General features: G+C 39.9%; 1 protein-coding gene and 2 long non-coding RNA genes across 6 annotated transcripts in view; 2 read left to right on the top strand and 1 right to left on the bottom strand.

Annotated features, from left to right (window-relative positions):
* Nucleotides 1–5,994, bottom strand: part of LOC148127446 (uncharacterized) — a 16,255-nt gene extending 10,261 nt beyond the window's left edge. The window contains exons 1-2 of one of the 3 annotated variants that reach the window (XR_015742410.1): nucleotides 5,191–5,991; nucleotides 1,055–1,125 (exon numbers count right to left, since the gene is read on the bottom strand). This is a non-coding gene — a long non-coding RNA (uncharacterized LOC148127446). Of the gene's footprint in view, nucleotides 1–1,054; nucleotides 1,126–5,190 lie in introns of all 3 variants that reach the window. The other 2 variants (XR_015742412.1, XR_015742411.1) reach the window with 2 other exon arrangements.
* The window catches only part of LOC148127445 (uncharacterized), a 475,162-nt gene that overhangs the window by 192,470 nt on the left and 264,602 nt on the right, over nucleotides 1–18,090 (top strand). The window lies entirely within an intron of this gene.
* LOC113445771 (uncharacterized) lies at nucleotides 3,278–18,090 on the top strand. Of its 2 annotated transcripts, XM_026715111.2 has the most exons (9): nucleotides 3,278–3,501; nucleotides 7,371–7,619; nucleotides 9,722–9,928; nucleotides 11,617–11,850; nucleotides 12,505–12,658; nucleotides 14,368–14,477; nucleotides 14,844–14,957; nucleotides 16,441–16,590; nucleotides 17,780–18,090. In XM_026715111.2, the coding sequence occupies exons 1-9, from the start codon at nucleotides 3,418–3,420 to the stop codon at nucleotides 17,912–17,914; spliced, it is 1,437 nt and encodes a 478-aa protein (XP_026570896.2). In that variant the 5' UTR covers nucleotides 3,278–3,417; the 3' UTR covers nucleotides 17,915–18,090. The 2 variants fall into 2 exon arrangements, with proteins under 2 accessions (XP_026570896.2, XP_087783616.1); XM_087927490.1 differs by lacking the exon at nucleotides 3,278–3,501 and having other exon boundaries at nucleotides 7,181–7,619.

Raw genomic sequence — 18,090 nt, 5'->3', positions numbered from 1 at the left:
GCAGCATCATGTGATCAGATTATCACCATTTGTGATCTTCATTGCCACCTTCCAACAAGAAAAGTCAATGGGGAAGCCAGCAGGAAGTCACAAACATCCATCATGGGCATCGCACTCAACTACAAGATGCTGGCTTTGACTTTAAAGCCCTACTTGGCACAATGGGCAGTATATTTGAGGGCTGCCTCTCCCAATGCATCTTACCAAATCCAACAGAGGTAACATGCCATGGCTTCCATGGGCAAAGGAGCTACATTTGGTGGGTCCCAGGCAGTGGTCCTTCTCTGTTTTGACGCCCAATCCTTCCCCTGAAGTGAGAGTTGTTTCATCACTTTGACTTTTTGATTGTGCCATCAGCCCTGGGAACTAAGTGGGCTACAATAATGGAAATGACTCTTTGCCTAATATTCCTTCTTTTTTTTAGTTTTTATAGTTTTCTTTAAATAAGAATTAAAATATTTTTTAGTATTTATTGACTACCTGACAGCCAAAGTCTCTTGTTATGAGATGGCCAGTTATATAAATTTGATCAAATAAGTAAATAAACAAGTTGGTTAATGTTTTGTAATTTAAAAAAAATTCCCTGGGGAAAAACAGAGAAGGTGGGAGATCTCTAAATTTGAAATATAAGTACATAAAAGTAAATAAGGGTAGAAATAGTCTAATTGTTGCCAGTCTACGTCATTTCCCCACCCTCCCATCCCACATAATCTCTTCAGATTGATGCATTTAAGGATTTAAAAGAATTGGCTGTTTAAGATGTGTTAGCTTGCAAAGAAGAAAGGATAGAAGGAATAAGTAGGTTTTTGAAAATAGGTAACTAGCTATTGTTTTTAATCAAGGATTTTCAGTTTGGCTATCACTGATAGGCCTGTCAGAACTTTACATAGTTACATAGATGTTACTCATAGACCACAGTCCCCATACTCACAGTCCCAATGTACGTGCCCAAGAATCAATCTGTACCCAGTGATGGGCTGCAACCGGTTTAATAACCGGTTAGGTGAGTGTGCGCTTTGTTCAAAAAATGCCCATTTTAAGCTTAAAAAGTTACCTTCTAGGTCAGCGCTGGTGAGTAAAACAGCTGAGGTGTGGCAATCTGCTGTGCTGCGTGAATCAGCTGGGCTAAAAAACGGATATATAGGACAGGAAATGGCAGGGGCAGGGGGACAGGGCCAACTGCTCACTGGAACAACCGGTTCAGTAGAACCAGTCTGAACCAGAAAAAGCATTCCCACCTCTGTCTGTACCACAACCTCTTGCCTTTTATACACCAAACAATCAAAATCATTTACACCCAGTCATACTCAGTCACGCCATACCCAACCAGAAACCCATCTATCCCCCACAGACAGCTATGCACCCCAGGGAGAAGCTTCTTCACACTTTGAAGACACTATGGCTAGTTTCCATCCTGCCTTGAGCAGAATGCTTTCTTTGCCGGACAGACAGGCAAGAAGCAATGGATGGAAACTAATCAAGGAGAGTACCAACCACCTGGAACTAAAACAAAATTTCCTGACAGAACAATTGATCAGTGGAACAGCTTGCCCCGAGAAGTTGAAGGTGCTCCAACACTGGAAGTTATTAAAAAGATGTTGGATAACCATTTGTCTGAAGTGGTGTAGGGGTTCCTGCCCAAGCAGTGGATTGGGCTATAAGACCTCCAAGGTCCCCTTCAATTCTGTTACTCTGCCAATTAAACCAGTCATATGGCAGGATGTAGTAGGTCTTGGCTCCTTGTTCATGTCCAGTTGAACAAGGGTGTGTGCTCCACACTGATTAATCTCACTGAAAAACTGCTGCACCATCCAACAAATGATGGCCCCCGCAGAAACTTACCAATCTTCAGCTAGGCACCCGTGAGCTGTTACAACTCCAACTCCTATCACCTTGAGGACTCTCCCCTGAAGTTGATCTAACTCGGGGTTCCCAAGTTGGCAACTTTAAAACTCGTGGACTTCAGCTCCCAGAATTCCTCAGCCAGCATAGCTATGCTGGCTAAGGAACTCTGGGAGTTGAAGTCCACAAGTCTTAAAGTTGCCAAGGTTGGGAGCCTCTGATCTAACTCAAGTCACATGCAAGCTACAAGACGCAGGGAAGTAAGAGAAACACAAAAGCTACAAGCCAATCTCCACTTACTTGATGTTCCATCTTTGTATCTCTTGCCAGAATTCCCACCCACCTGATGAGACGAGACTCTGGCCTGAAGGTCAGTGCGTGCAGTCCTGTTTGTCAGGGCAGCAGAAGATGCTAGTTCTGACCCAGGCTTCATCAAATGTAATAAAAAACAAACTTGTTTTAAAAGGAAAACCTATTTTATTGCAACACTGGGAATTGCTTTCATTCCCATCCAGAACTAATCTTAAACAGTTCCTCAAGATAGGCACACACCTTTCAGTACTGTGGAATGCTGCCAAAAACAGAAGTATCCAATTAATTATAACAGAAACCAACCGAAGTACCAGAAAAAACCAACCAGAGTACACAGAGTTTCAAGGAGGACTCGGAATCTATCGAACTATTTTGCTTCCTGCAAAGGTTTCATCATTGAGGTCTAACTTTTATCCCTTACGGGAGGAGCAATCATCTCCCAGCCTTACTCCCAAGTCGTCCCTCTTGTTTCAGCTGCTCTCATCTTCTAGCAGCTCTGCGCACACGCACACTGGGAACAGGCTCCCCTGGGTCCTCTGCCTCACTGCTGCCAGACTCCAAAGGCTCCGGAGACAGCACCCCACTCCCAGAGGGTCCTGGCCCCAGCTCTGCATCGGACGCACGACCCTCATCTGAGTCCTCTCCAGACTCCCGGACTGATCTCCTTTCTTCCCCATTGTCTGATTCCACTGCCAGCTGCACCGGTTGCTGGCGAACCACAATACTGGTTAAGAGAACCAGACAAGGCCTAGTGGCAGATCCTGGATGAGCCCCCAAAATTGTTGTCCCAGAAAGCTGTTTCTTCCCAGTGTGCAACTCCCAATAAACCACACACCAAGAGGGTGATACGCAAAGGCTTTATTCTGCCCAGAACAAAGGACAGAGGAGAATCATTCCCACTGGTCTGTGGAAAGGCCACTTCTTCAGCAGTACTATTTTAATAGGTTCTTTTCCAAAGAGCTCACCTAAAGCCAACCCCTCGTAAGGCATCCTAGAACCAGTTTTCTGGAACCACAGAACTCATAGCCAAATTTAGAAATAGATTAGTCATTATGAAAGCCTTCCTGCTATAAATTGTTCTGCTGAAACAGGGGATGTCCTCATTTGCATTCATGTTCACACTGACATTTTCATTACCAAGCAGTTATCATAAAATAAAAACCTGTTGCCTTCTTCATCTATAGAAGTATTGGTGATAGGACCAAGATATTTTTTTTCCTCCTTCCTTTGGATTCAGGCAAAATTGTACTTTGCTAATACAAAATGGATAATTTGGGATTTGAGCTGAACGAAGAAGCACCTCCAAGCAATTTCTCCAAGCCAGAAAAGATTAAACAAGAATGTCATGTAAGTTGCAATAGTTTACAATGTTTGTAAAATATTTAGAAAGCTACATTAGTTATTAATAGAAAAAAATATGCATTATAACATGAGTGGGGAAGTATAAAATCTAGAGGATGCACAACTAGACAATATATTTTCTCCCTCATTTCTAGTTAATCCAGAGAAACTGCTCGCTGGACCGAACTCTAAAAAGTAGCATTTCTCATCCTATTGAAAAGGGCAATTCAGCAGTTAGGTCTTCTGAGAGGTCTTCTGAAGTTGCTTTCAGATTTGTAGAAGTACATGATGAAAAGTAATTTCCATAATGCGAACATAACGTTTGTCCTGCACAGGGTATAATAAGCAATAGTGCTATGCATTGCAAACGGACAGATTCATGACAAGAGTTAGCTGAATTTGTCTTAGATTGTTAGATCCATTTAAATAAAATTCATACACTATAATTCTGGTTAATAAAAACACTAGGTATGATTAAGGAAAGTATGTTTGATGAAAACAACCATCATGATTTCATACCATTCATATGACAAGCTAAACCCACAAGATTGTGGCAGGGAAACCTATCTTACATGCCCCACACATACAAGTTGGCTCTTCCCACTGAGTAGCAGGAGCATTTAGAACAGGGGTGTCAAACTTGTGGTGTCGTGTCATCAAGTGATGTATTGTGACTTCCCTTCACTAAACTGGGGTGGGCGTGGCCAGCACATGACGCATCCAGCCCGCGAGTTTGACACCTCTGATTTAGAGTATGCAAGAAAGACATTAAATAAATATATTTGTTTATATATATTTATGTCATTTTTCAACTTTTATCTTAGTATGCCATTCTGGCATTTTTAATAAATTATGAAGCTGGCTTGTTTCTCAGTAACTATCATTAAAATAGGTCATCAATCTCAGGCCAGGCAGATATAATAAAACTTGTCTGGCTAAGGGGGTGTCTAGACAACTTTGGATATTACAAAGTTAATATTGATTAATTTATTATTAACTTTTCTTCCATGGTGGAAAAAAAGAAAAAAGGCAGAGAGAATTAATATTTGTTTTAGGTATTAACTCAAAACATCCTGTACTTTACTTAGAAAATTGAGCCAGCTGGGTTAGGACAAGATAATTCAATAATCGAGCTGAACGTCAAAGCTAAAAGGCAAGAGGAAAAGAAGAGCTTTCCTTTCTTGAGTAAAGCAATGGATTTGCTTCCCAAGCCCATCAATCAATGTTATCTTTGATCATTGCAGCAACAAAGCTGCCTGTTACTTCACTGTCTTCCAGAGCTGCCAATTTGATAGAACACAGATTCATAGGGCTGTAATTGGGGGCTCTTAGTCCAACTCCCGACTCAAGGCAGGAGATTTTACATCACCCCAATCAAATGGTTGTCCACTCTATTTTTGAAAACCTCCAGTGATGGAGCATCCACAGCTATTCCATTGCTAAATTGTTCTCACTGTCAGGAAATTTCTCCATATTTCTAGTTTGCATCTCTCTTTAACAAGCTTCCACCCATTACTCTTTGTTCTGCCTTCAGGTGCCATGTAGACTAGGTTGAACCCCTCTTTTCTGTGATGGCCCCTCCAACAACTGGAAGACAGTTATCATGTCTCCCCTTTAACCCTTCTCTTCACTAGACTAGACACACCTAGTTCCCTCAATCATTCATCCTATAGTTTAGCTCCCAGAACCCCTTACCATTTTGTCGCTCTTCGCTGCATGTATATCTTTTCCATCCAGCAAGTCCACAGAGTTTGTTCCAGAAAGTCAAGACAGCAGTCATGATGGTGTTGTCAAAGCTATGTCCATTTTCACACATGTAATTTTTTTTACTAAAGATTCTTGTTTTACAAATTTAGAAGCTATAGAAAAATAAAAAGAATGTAGAAAAGAGGGGAGGGGGAGGCTATATTGAGAGAAACAGGAATGACAGAAGAAAAAGTGAACAACAGCGTAGGTCCTGAAAAGAGAGGAGGAAAAAAAGAAGTATTTAAAGAAGTGACTTCTAATCTTCTTTTGCAGCAGTAATGAACATAATTAATACAGTTTCTTCTCTTCCGAATTGCCAATGTTTCCTACTTCCCAGAGAAGTTTGAATGAGTAAATCCAGAGTTCATCATTTTCAGGGAAAAGAACCATAAAGGCTTTCCAGTCTTTTGCAAAAGTAGTTATTGCTTCTTCCCTAATCAAACAAGCCAATTTAGGCGTCTTGACAAATTCTGTCATCTTCACGATCCGTTCCACATATAAGTATGTGAAACTAATTAAGGTCCTGTCAGGTCTGTCTACAGTTCTGGCTATCCAGATGCTGCCTTCAGGGACAGTGAAGTATTCTACACCTTTCCTTTTCTCCTAAGCTGAATTCTTCAGAAAATTCTTACTTCCTGCAAGAAAAGCAGAGAACAAAACCTGCCACTTTTACAGGAAGTAAAAGTCTCCTGTGCGCCTTTGAGTCTGTGTTGATTCCTGGCAACTGCCTAAACAAGTCCCTGCAGTTTTCTTGGCAAGATTTTTCGGAAGTGGTTTTTTTAATTGCCTCCTTCCAAGGACTGAGATAGGGTGATTAGCCCAAGGTCACCCAGCTGGTTTTGTGTCTAAGGCTGGGCAAGAACTTACAATCTTGCAGTTTTTCAGCCTGGTGCCTTAACTACTCCAAATGGATCTTAATTTTAGATGTTGATGCTTCAAACATCACTTCCCTTCCCTTTCAAACATCTGAATTCACTGTTAAATAAGTGATGGTGGATAATTTGATTCGGTTGGGTATATTTTATCAAAAATATACCCAAATGAATGTTAATTAGTTTAGTTAGTTTACTTTATTGATTAGCCCTTGGGCCATATCAAAGTGCAGAGTTCCGGACACAACATTACCAAAAGCTGATAGAAACAATTTAAAATGGAATTGAATAAAATACAATTTAAAATAAAATTGAGATAAAAATTGAGATAAAATATGATTTAAACTGAAATTGGAATAAAATACAATAATTTAATATATAAATAAAATATGATAAAATTATATTTCAATATCACCCCTACAATCTACCCCAATCAGTCCCACATATGCCGATCTCAACCAAACCATTTTGCTCAAGTACTGTGCTGTATTAGATGTTATTTTCAGATTCTGGCCGCACATAAGGTAAGCTGTTTTGATATGGGGATCCCAATGGGTCATTCATTTAGTATATAAACCAAGGTATCTGTCTCTCATCCTTCTTATACAGGCAACAATCAAATAGGATGGAAGCCAGGTTTTTTACCTCCACTGCTCCGCAAATGCAGAGACGTCGGTTATAGGGCATAAAATAGAATCTGTCATATCGTGTCAAGCTGTTCGAATCTCGCTTGTGTAGCTATCTCCCTAAGATGTTTTGGCAGTTGTAACTTTAAATAGGTGTACATTTTGAAAAATACATTTGTATTTGCTCAGCCATTTCAACTTACCCACCTTACTAAGGATAGCTATATCATTTTGTGCTTCTATATCCTTAATTCTTTGGGCAACTATTTTTTTAAATCATTCCCCTGTTATGCAAGAGACAGTAAGGCGTCAGCTTCTTACAAAATTTGTCAGTTTGGTGATCCAGGAGATTTGTGATTGTGATTTTACCTGCTCTAGTAAACATAACTCAGGGAATCTTATCAGTCTCCATTTCATTGATTTTGTGCCAATACTATATGCTCTAATTCTGGATAGTGCATGAATTGTATAAATTCAAAAAAAAAAAAAAGCTGAATGATAACATGCCCTAGAAAATATGGATGTTGGTACAGCTATGCAGACAGAGCGGGAATATAACAATATTGTTGTGACCCAGTTTTACACAGTTGCCTTTGTAATTCTTCCTTTTTTCTTCCTTTCTGCCCTAAAGATGAAAAAGAGCCACTGGTCTCTTCTCCATGTCTTTCTGGTTTGTCTGTTGGCCTCTGCAGTAACCACAGTGGTGGGGGTGTTGATTCTGTCTCTGGTTTATGCTAGCAACCCTGGCTTTAAAAGACAACAGCCTGAAGTGAATCTAGAAAATCATGGATCAGCTTCCCAGAAAATTCCAATAACATCTGCCTACAAGAGTCAGGTGGACCTCAGGTTCCAGTTTCTCCACCATCATACTAAATCCAAGGTATAACTGAACTATTTCTTCCATATTTGTATTGCACAGGCCAAATATTTGGGAATCTTAGTTTTTAAGGGTTTTTATCCCTGGCTACACTTCTATTTGGTGGAATTCAAAGAAAAGGTAGATTCTTTAAGTAAGGGCCTAGAAAAACTGAACAGCAAAAAACATATGGGTTAAAGCCAGGGCTATCACTGATCTGTAAGGCTCCTTTGTGCAATAAGTTTTTTTAAAAAAAAATTCAACGGAACTGAATGAATGAACTAAAGAAGCTTCTTGAATGAGAAGCAGGGGCAAATTGCTACCAGTTTTGCCACTGGTTGAAGGACCAATCCTGGATCTGTGCTTTATTGATGGACTCTCTAGCACTATGTCTCTCGATGACCCCAATTTGGGGATGTGTGGATTTCAGCTCCTAAAATTCCATAACCAGCATGTTGGCTGGGGCATCTTGGAAGCTGATGTCCACAGATCTTCCATTTGCAAGGCTGAGAGACACCACTCTAGTGTTTCAACATGTGCTTTCAAACTTTTTGGCACCAGTGATCAGTTTTGTGGAAGACAATTTTTCCACGGACCACCGGGGGCGGAAGAACATGCAACCTAGATACCATGTATGCTCGCCCACTGCTCACTTCCAACCCACCACAGACCAAAACTGATCTGCAGCCCAGGAATTGAGGACTCCTGCTCCAGTGTAATGTTCACTGACTGTTTCACAAATTTCAAACCTTAGTGAACTTTATCTGGAAGTGGATGCAAACCTCTTCCTTTCCGTTGCTTTTTTCTGAGTATAGACGCAGAACAAGCTCTGTCTAAACAAGGGGTCTCCAGCCTTAGCAACTTTAAACCTGGTAGATTTCAACTCCCAGAATTCCCCAGCCAGCTTTGCAGTTGAAGTCCACCAGGCTTAAAGTTGCTAAGGTTGGAAACCCCTGGTCTAAACCAGCGGTCGCCCACCAGTGGGCTGCGGCCCACTGGTGGGCTGTGAGAAACTTTTAGCGGACCACAGAGAAATCTAACCCCCGGAGCACTCCCACAAAGCAATTAATCCAGGCTGCACAGAAACACAAGGCTGTGTGGTCCACATGACCCATGGGAACCCTCCCCACCCACTCTCTCCTTACCTGGTAAACTTACCTGCTAAATTGCTATTTTTCCTTTTTCCAACCATCATCTGTTCTGCTGTGCCAGGAGATTTTGATTAGCTAGGAAGCAGGAAATGGTTGGATTTCTTGCTTTCTAGCTAGTCTTTAGATCTTCAGCTCAGCACAGCCGAACCTCCCTTAGGACTGAAGGTTTGCTTGAGGGCAAATTCAGTGCAGACTCACAGCAAGCAAATTTGAGAGACTGAGTTAGTCGATGGCAGATAGATCACTGAATGATTCTGTGAGCAACTCAATCTGCCTGCTTTGCCTGATTTGGGGTAAAAATTGCTCTTTTTTATAAAAAATTCAATATTTGCATTCATGGTGCATTGTGAGTTAATTTTGTGAGTTTGCTTGCTAGCAAATTTTATGAGTTTGCTTGCAAGCAAATTTTATGTGACAGACTGAGCTAGCCAATGGCAGATAGATAGATTTCTGAATGAATCTGTGATTCTGTGAGCAACTCAATCTGCCTGCCTGCTTTTCCTGATTTTGGGAAAAAGGTGCTCTTTTTTTTTTAAGAAAAAAATCAATATTTATATAAATATTAATAATATTTACATACAAGCCATGCCCAGCCAGTCACATGACCACCAAGCTACACCCACAAATTAGGCCACACCGACAGAACCAGTTAGTGGTCCCTGGGATCTAAAACTATGAGTTTGGTGGTCCCTGAGGTCCAAAAGGTTGGCGATCCCTGGTCTAAACAGTTGCTGCTCCAGGCTGCCTAAAACCACAAAGATCAAAAGAGATTCACACTGTGGATCAGATTCAATGATTAAAACGTTTGTTTCCATAGTTGAGAAATTAAACAGACATTATCTAATAAATTGGTATTAATCCACCAAGTGAATATCCTTTGATATCAAGAGGGAGCCAAGATTCATTGGATTTTTAAAAGCTATTTATTAACTGTGTTAAAGCCATTAATATTGTCATGCATCTACAACTTCCCAGGTACACCAGTTTCCAGGAGGTGTTATTCAGTGGTCAAGATTTTGCAGAAATGGCGATGAATACCAGAACAAGGAAGAAATGGCGTTTGGAACAAGTATCAACACTCAGCGTTCCAAGTTGATGTTTGGGACTCTGCTAATCAAAAGCAACGGATTGCGTGCTCCACACTGGCATTTCAATGCCAATGAACAGGGTTACCTCTTAAAGGTAATATTGAAAGTCGAGTTTCAATTTACCTAATTATTTTAAAATAACTGGAGAGAGGGAGAAAGAATATAAAAGTAACTAGCAAGTAGTAGAAGAGTGGAAGAAAAGAGCTTACTCTATTATCATAGTTGAGCTCAATTTATGATCATAGTTGAGCTAAGCAACACATTTGAGCTTTGCCCCATATTATGACTTTCTGGCCACAGCTGTTAAGTCAATCACTGTGGTTGTTAAGTTAGTAACATGGTTGTTAAGTGAATTCCCCATAGACTTTGCTTGTCAGAAGGTGATCAGTGACCTCTGGACACTGCAACTATCATAAATATGAGAGTGCCAAGTATCTGAATTTTGTTCATGTGTCCATTAAGATACTGCAGTGATCATAAGTGTGAAAAATGGTCTTGTCACTTTTTTCAGGGCTGTTGTAACTTCGAACAGTCACTAAATGAATGATTGTAAGTTGAGGACTACCTATATTGAAACACCTGTGCATATACATAGAGCACTTAATCCTTTCCACCCAAACAAACAGAACAAAATCCAGTAGCAGAGATTAGCTATGTGGGTGGCATTTTCTCCAAGAACCCTGTGAAATAATTCTTGGGAGATAAATCTGAATTTTTGAGTCTTTAACCAAGATATATCTAAAAATAATTCAACAGCACTTTGGTAAATAATCTGCCAGGTTGTGGAACAAAGGATAAGTAATGGGACAACTTACAGTCAAGACAAAAACTTGGGAACCTGTAAGAGACTGTTTGTGATGGAATGTAGTGAGGAGGTAAATTCTCAGGAGTAAAGGGGTATATTCCAGAGGAGTCAGAGGCAACTCAGCCTGAATATCATGTGTGTGTGCGTGTGTGTGTGTGTGTGTGTGTGTGAGAGAGAGAGAGAGAGAGCTTCTCTTTAATTGTTCACAGAGTATATTGTAGATGCAGATTGAATCCTCAGCCTGTTAAGATTTTTGTCTGTAGTTGGGAAACAATATAGAACTCAGTTTGTGTTATTCTTGGTATTGGACCTGATACTTTGTGAAGAAAGCATGCACATTCAGACTTGCAAGGTTGTTACTCAGTGGTAGAATTCAATTTTTTTTACTACTGGTTCTGTGGGCGTGGCTTGGTGGGTTTGGCAGGGGAAGGATACTGTAAAATCTCCAGTCAGAGGTGGCATTTGCCGGTTCTCTGAACTACTCAAAATTTCTGCTACCGGTTCTCCAGAACTGGTCAGAACCTGCTGAATACCACCTCTGTTATTACTATAACCTTATAATAAAAGTAGTACCAATGTTCCTAAGTCTGGTTTCCTAGTCTAGTCTATCATGAAAGCTGACTTCAATCCTGCAAATCTGAATATGCCTCTCCCATCACTCCCTTTATGTCCATGAGAACTAAGGAAAGTTTAGTCTGAGATGCTTTCTTGACATTTATGCTCCAGACTTAGATTCCTTTTATATGACCATGGCCTTGGTTGTAGCCACCTGATCCCCAAGGTTGTTCCTATTGTCCTATACGCATGATGACCTTTTTACGGCCATATAAATACATGTTTATGCAGATCATAAATTTAGCGCACATACTGTTCAAGCCAAATCAATTTCAGACTCTCATTTGCTTGTGTTGTTCTCTTCCCACATGATTTCCTGGTCAATTGTAATATATTGTTTTGCTGCCGTTGTGTTTTCACAGGGAACTGCATGGATTGGGGTAGTTGATGCTGGTGGAAATACAATAGCTACATACAACGTCACGGCAGGACAGATGATTTTCTTCCCTCGAAATACCTTGCATTGGGTCAAGAATATTGGTGCAGAAGAGTGTTTGTTCTTGCTGTTTTTTACAACCCACGAGGAGCTTCAGACTCTGGACCTTGATGATACATTTTTCTTGACACCCAAAGACATTGAGGCAAGATCTCTAAAGGTCTGTACAATGGGAATTCCGAATCCTATTTCTTAACAGATCCACAACTACTTTGACTGCCATTCTGAATAGGTGCTGAATAGCCTGCTCCTGGATACCTATCCATTGCCAAATTCAAATATCTCTCTGGGTAAGATATAAAATAAGCAAGCAGACTTTGGCTGAAGCTAACTTGGAGCATTTTTCTCCAGGCCTTCCCTTCAAAAGGAGAAATAATCAAAATCTTGTAGCTTAATATTTGTAAAAGAAGGAATGGCGGAACCTGAAGTCAGAACCTGAGATCTGAACCTGAGGTCAAAAGAGGAATCAGCTAGAGTCTCTAAGTAGCCACAAACAGTCTTAAGTTCAACTTCTGTTGAATTCTGTTGACCCTTATCTAGTGTCAAAATAATGCTAACCATTAGTTGAGTAGATTCCTGTGCACAGGCATGAGTAAATAAATCATTTTAACTGTTTGTGGCTACTTAGAGACTCTAGCTGATTCCTCTTTTGACCTCAGGTTCAGATCTCAGGTTCTGGTCTTTGGCACCTAACAATTTTCGCCATTTGTACTCCATTACCACTCACCTCTTTGTAAGCATAAATTAACTTTATTGGATGAAGTCATTGCCATTCCTGGATCCACTAAATATGATATTTACTTGTGTTTTCTAGCCTCAAGGTGGTATGGCTTTCATCCGGTCATTCCAAAAGCAAGCAGAAGACCAAGCCATCAATCTTCCACCCAACCTAGCAGAACTTGTTCAGAATGCCAACTACAACCAGTCTGCAGATATGCTTGTATGGCGGTACTTCTTTGACCTAAAAGGTACTACAGAGCCAGCAAGGGGGACATTACAGAAGAGAACCCCTTTTGCCTTATAGGACTTTTGGGCTTTTAATGCATCAAAGAGTGGTGACATCATCACATTTTCATGCATTGTATTTCCAATCAGATACAGAAATGTTTATCCTGGAAATAATATAGGAGTGTAATGTAATGTAATCCAGAAGGTTCTTTCCCAGGGAGAAAAGAGACAATAAACTTTGAATCTTTGGCATGCATGACAAGGGCGAAGAACCACCCTCCCGCCCTGAGAAGTTCTTGGGATATATCATACAAATAGTCATGCAAATAACTGTTTTGTCCGGCAAGATTTCTGTCTATAGGGAGCAATAATAAAGAAACTATTCTGAAGTAACTGCTCCGGTCATTCTTGGGCCTGAAAAGGAGTCTCTTAATTATATGGATCAACAGCCTGAGATAGGGCCTTCTCCCATATAAGCTACACAACAGTTGCAATCACCACCAGAAACTCTCCTGGTTGTGTAATATCCGGCAGATAGTATTTTGGCATTGGCTAAGAAGGCCTTTTCTTGCTTGCTACATTAAAGCATGCATTGGTATTGCTAAAGAATCAAAGAGTTCGAAGGGACCTTGGAGATCTTCCAGTCCACCCCCCTGCTGAAGCAGGAAACCCTACACCACTTCAGACAAATGATTATCCAACATCTTTTTAAAAACTTCCAATGTTGGAGCATTTGCAACCTCTGGAAGCAAGTTGTTCCACTGGTTAATTTTTTCTGTCAGAAAATTTCTCCTTAGTTCTAAGTTGCTTCTCTCCTTGATTAGTTTCCATCCATTGCTCCTTGTCCTACCTTCAAGTGCTTTGGAGAATAGGTTGACGCAAGATCAGGTCAATGTTTAAACTGTTTCTATTAATTTTGATGCTTGACATTCTTGCATTATTTAGGTCCTAGATGTTTGCAAAAAAAGTAATCTTTTTTGTAAATGTATATATGCTTGATACTAGTACTATAGACATGATAAATCCCAATATCATAATTCTGCTCTTTGCTCCCCCACGCCAAAATTGAAACCAAATCAAGAGGTCCTTCTTATTTTTAAGTTGAACAATGAAATCAAACACTTTTAAAATATAAATTTATAATCATATCCTTGTTAACTATAGAGTTTCTTCTATACCCTTTAAACCAGGTATGGAAAAGAACAGCAAAAATCCATACTAAAATGATAATATATTGAGAGCATCACTGTTAAATAAAGTAAAATAAAAATACCATCAGTTCAGCATCAATTACACCATTCTTTCTCAACATGATATTATTTTGAGAAAATATTTCTCCATTCCTAGCAAGCTGCCTCTCCCCATTGTTATTCACCAATGGACTTCAATACATTTAACACTCCGTTGGTAGCACCCCTTTGCAGTATTGAGCAGACGATAAATCATCTTGCAGAGTATCTATCTTCATTGCTGTTAATCATCAATGCCTAATTGGTGGCACGTAATCAATCAATCAATTAAAACTAAGATTTCCTGCAGGCAGAAAAGGTTTTGAAATGACTGTAGCAGGCATATATCAAAAATTCAACGTGGCTTCTACAAAATGTGAAAAACATTAGCTCTCCATTAAGCAAAAACAATACTACATAAAATTATGGAGCTAATATAAAGCCCTTGATCATCACTCAGGAGATTACCAATTTTTCCACTATGTTTATTTTCAATTCAGGATCTTCCAAATTCCAGTTCCCAGGAGGAGTCATCCAGTGGGCTCGGTACATAAAGGACGGAAAAGGCTTAAAACCCAACGAAAAAATTTACAGTGAATTTCTCCATTCGGTAAGTATGCTGTAAAAATTGCTATCTTACTCTGAAGGCTAGTTATGGCAGTCATTATCTTATTCGAATTTTATTTGGGGAGGGTGGTATCATTAAAAACTCCTATAAAATGTGAGTTTATATATGTATCCATTTGCAATATGGGAAATTATTCCACTGTTCTGCAGTTTATGGACTAAATAAGTAATTCACTCCAGACTTTCTGGATAACAGCAAGGTATGCATAGTATACCTCTGTGGTAAATACAATTATCCACAATCCATTAAAATTTAAAGGCAAATAATGATAAGAAGGATGCCGTCCTTCTTCAGCAATTTCCCCATTGCTACTATTGTGTATGTGCAAAATTTGTTTCTTCTTTTCAGAAGGAAGATGCTCTTACTTTAGCAACACTCCGCATCTCCAACAATGCTTTACGTCAGCCTCATTTCCATTTCAATGCCAATGAAATGGGCTATGTCATCAGTGGCTGCGGAAAGGTAATAACCCAAGTTTAACCACTGTGATGCAAGCCAACATTTCGCAAAGTTAAGAATTCTGGGAATGATATTGTAATTGAAGAGTCCTGGATAAGCTTTACAAGTAGCCCTTGACTTATAACCATTCGTTTCGTGACTACTCAAAGTTACAGCAGCACTGAAAAAAGTGACTTATGGCATTTTTCACATTTACAACAGTGGTGGGATTCAAAAATTTTTACTACCGGTTCTGTGGGCGTGGTGTGGATTGTGGGCGTGGCTTGGTGGGCATGGCAGGGTAAGGATACTGCAAAATTCTCATTCCCTCCCCACCCCACTAACCTGCTTTCCAGCTCCGTTCTCCTGTGCAGGGCAATAAAAGAAAACCCAGCCGATCAGCTGGGACTCAGGAGGCAGAGAAAAGATGGTGCGGGGGGCAGTCAGAGGTGGTATTTGCTGGTTCTCCGGACTATTCAATATTTCCGCTACTGGTTCTCCAGAACTGGTCAGAACCTGCTGAATACCACCTCTGATTTATGACCATTTCAGCATCGGCATGGTCACACAATCCAAATTGGAAGCTTGGCAACCCGTTCCTATTTATGTTGGTTGCAAACTTCTGACAAGCCAAAGCAGATTCCCCTAACAACTGTGTTACTACATTAAGAACTGCAGTGATTCACTTAACAACTGTGGCAAAAAAGGTCATAAAATGGGGAAAAAAACTAACTGAACAACTGTCTTGCTTAGCAACAGAAATGTTGAGTTCAGTTGTGGCTGTAAGTCAAGGACTCTGCTTTTCAGCTTCTGGTGAGGTAGAGTTGAGGAGGTAATAAAACAATCCATTGGCCCATGACAGATGGTACCATATCCATCAACTTATTTCAAAGAGTGTGATTGTCCTTCCCCAATCATCTGGCAGCTTTTCCGGATGAATTCACACAGCTTACTATTAATCAGGCAATTTGTTCATAAGAGGAAGCCACCAATGGTTCACTGTGAATCCATCCGCAGGTATAAGCAACGCAACGTGTTAATTTTGTAATGAGGATTGTCCTTGACTCACAATTACACGTGAATTTCCATCGGTAAGCAAGGTGGTTGTTAAGTGACTTATGCCTGATTTTATGAACTTTTTGCCATGGTTGTTAAGCAAATTAGTCCGGTTGTTAAGTGAATCACATTGTAGTTAAGCAAATCTGGTTCCCTGATTTGCTTAAGGTTGTAAATGATGAAGGTTGTAATGGCGAACCCATGACACTAGGATACTTCAAACATTGTAAATATAGGACAGTTGCCAAGCATTGGTATATTTCAGTCACATGTCCTTGAACATGCTGCGATGGTCATAAGGACTAGTTGTAAGTCACTTTTTTCAGTGCCATTGCAACTTTGAACGGTCACTAAATAAATGATTGTAAGTTAAGGACTTCCTGGAGAATAAATCAAAATCAAGTTTCTGGAAATACAAGTATTAATTTGTTCTGGTGCATCTTATTTGCAGGTAGGTGTTATTGTTTCATCTACTCTGTCTACTGACTTTACCATTGAAGTTGGAGATGTTGTGTTCTTCCCAGTTGGAACCCAACACTACATCAAGAACACATGTGATGAGGACCTACTTCTCATTTTGGCCTTTAGTACCAACAACCAGGTGAGACATCTGTTTGAATTCCTAGAAATTCTTCTATACATGCCACCAGAACCCTACAATTTCACTAGACCTCTCGGTTATTATGAATCAAATGCAAGTATTAAATGTTTGGGAGATCAAAATAAAACAAGTAACTGTACATTATGGCACGTTGCATATATTACTAAAATTGCTCTGTGCCCTCATCCACAATGCTGAACCTACCCTGGCTTCCTATGGTAGGTTTTGAGTTTTGCTTTTGTTCCATAAGATCTTCAATAACTACTAACCAGAGAGTCTGAGAAAACAGCTTCTCCCGTACAGAGCTGTGATCAGCATTGATTGAATAATGTTTGATTGAACTACTCTCTGTGTTTCTTATTAAGAGCCCTGATGGCGCAGTGGTTAGAATATAGTATTTCAGGCAAACTCTGACCACAGCCTGGAGTTCGTTCCTGATGGGGCTCAAGGTTGACTCAGTCATCCATCCTTCCAGGGTTGATAAAAATGAGGAGCCACATTGTTTGGGGCAATATGATGATATTGTAAACTGCCCAGAGGGAGCAATAAAGCACTATGGGGTGATGTATCAGTCTATGTGCTATCGCTATTTGTCTGGATCTAGGAGCGTGTTTCAGATTCAATTCCAAAACTATCAAACACCTTTGGCTGCAGCAGTAAATCAGTGCTCTCCAAACACTTAAACCATAGCTCATCTTCTCAAGCTGACTTGGCAGAAGACCTGTAGATAAGAGTTCAGCTAGGTAAGATCTTTAGGGAAGACAAAAATGACGCCTCACATATAAAAATTGACTGCCCCCTGCAATGTAGAATGCCATAGATTTCTACACTCAAGGGATTAAATCCTAAATTTCTTCTTCCTGCTATCCTGACTTAACACGAAGGAAGTGAGCCACTTAGAAGCCTTGGGCATCTGTGATGGGGTTACCCAATGGTGTGACCTTCTTCCTTGCCAAAGGAGGCTGCTGAAGAACCAGATCTTCACAGATCTTATAACAAACAGCAGAGTGGGATTCATCCAGATTGTGGGGAGGATCTCATTCCACAGGGCAGGTGCACCTTCTCATAATATTACATAATATTGCATATTATTATTCATACATTTACATAATATTACTTCAATGGTATATAAACATTGACACATACTCTGATATCTCCAAATATGTTATTTGTTTGTTTGTTTCGGCAGTTGCAAACTCTAGATATGGACGATTATTTCCATGCAACAGCAGACCAAATATTAGCCCAGCTGTTCTTCAAAAAGCAAGCTGAATTTAAGAAGATCCCGAGGCTGAAGGAGGATCAAGCAATTAATCTACCATAGCATCTTATTCTTATTCTATGTTTTAGATTTTAATTCTAATATATAAGCTATCTAGAGTTGCCTTTGCAACTGAGGTGGTACATCAGTTGATTAATTTTAAAAAATCAACAATAATAAAAGGACATCTCTATTAATTCTTTTTTTGTAAGAATGCCAAAGGAGCCTGTCATTTTCAA

This window comes from Pseudonaja textilis, chromosome 2 (assembly GCF_049901715.1).
Source record: "Pseudonaja textilis isolate UNSWEBS1 chromosome 2, rPseTex1.2, whole genome shotgun sequence".
In the NCBI taxonomy this organism is placed as follows: Eukaryota; Metazoa; Chordata; class Lepidosauria; order Squamata; family Elapidae; genus Pseudonaja; species Pseudonaja textilis.
This window is presented reverse-complemented; position numbering and strand designations above follow the sequence as displayed.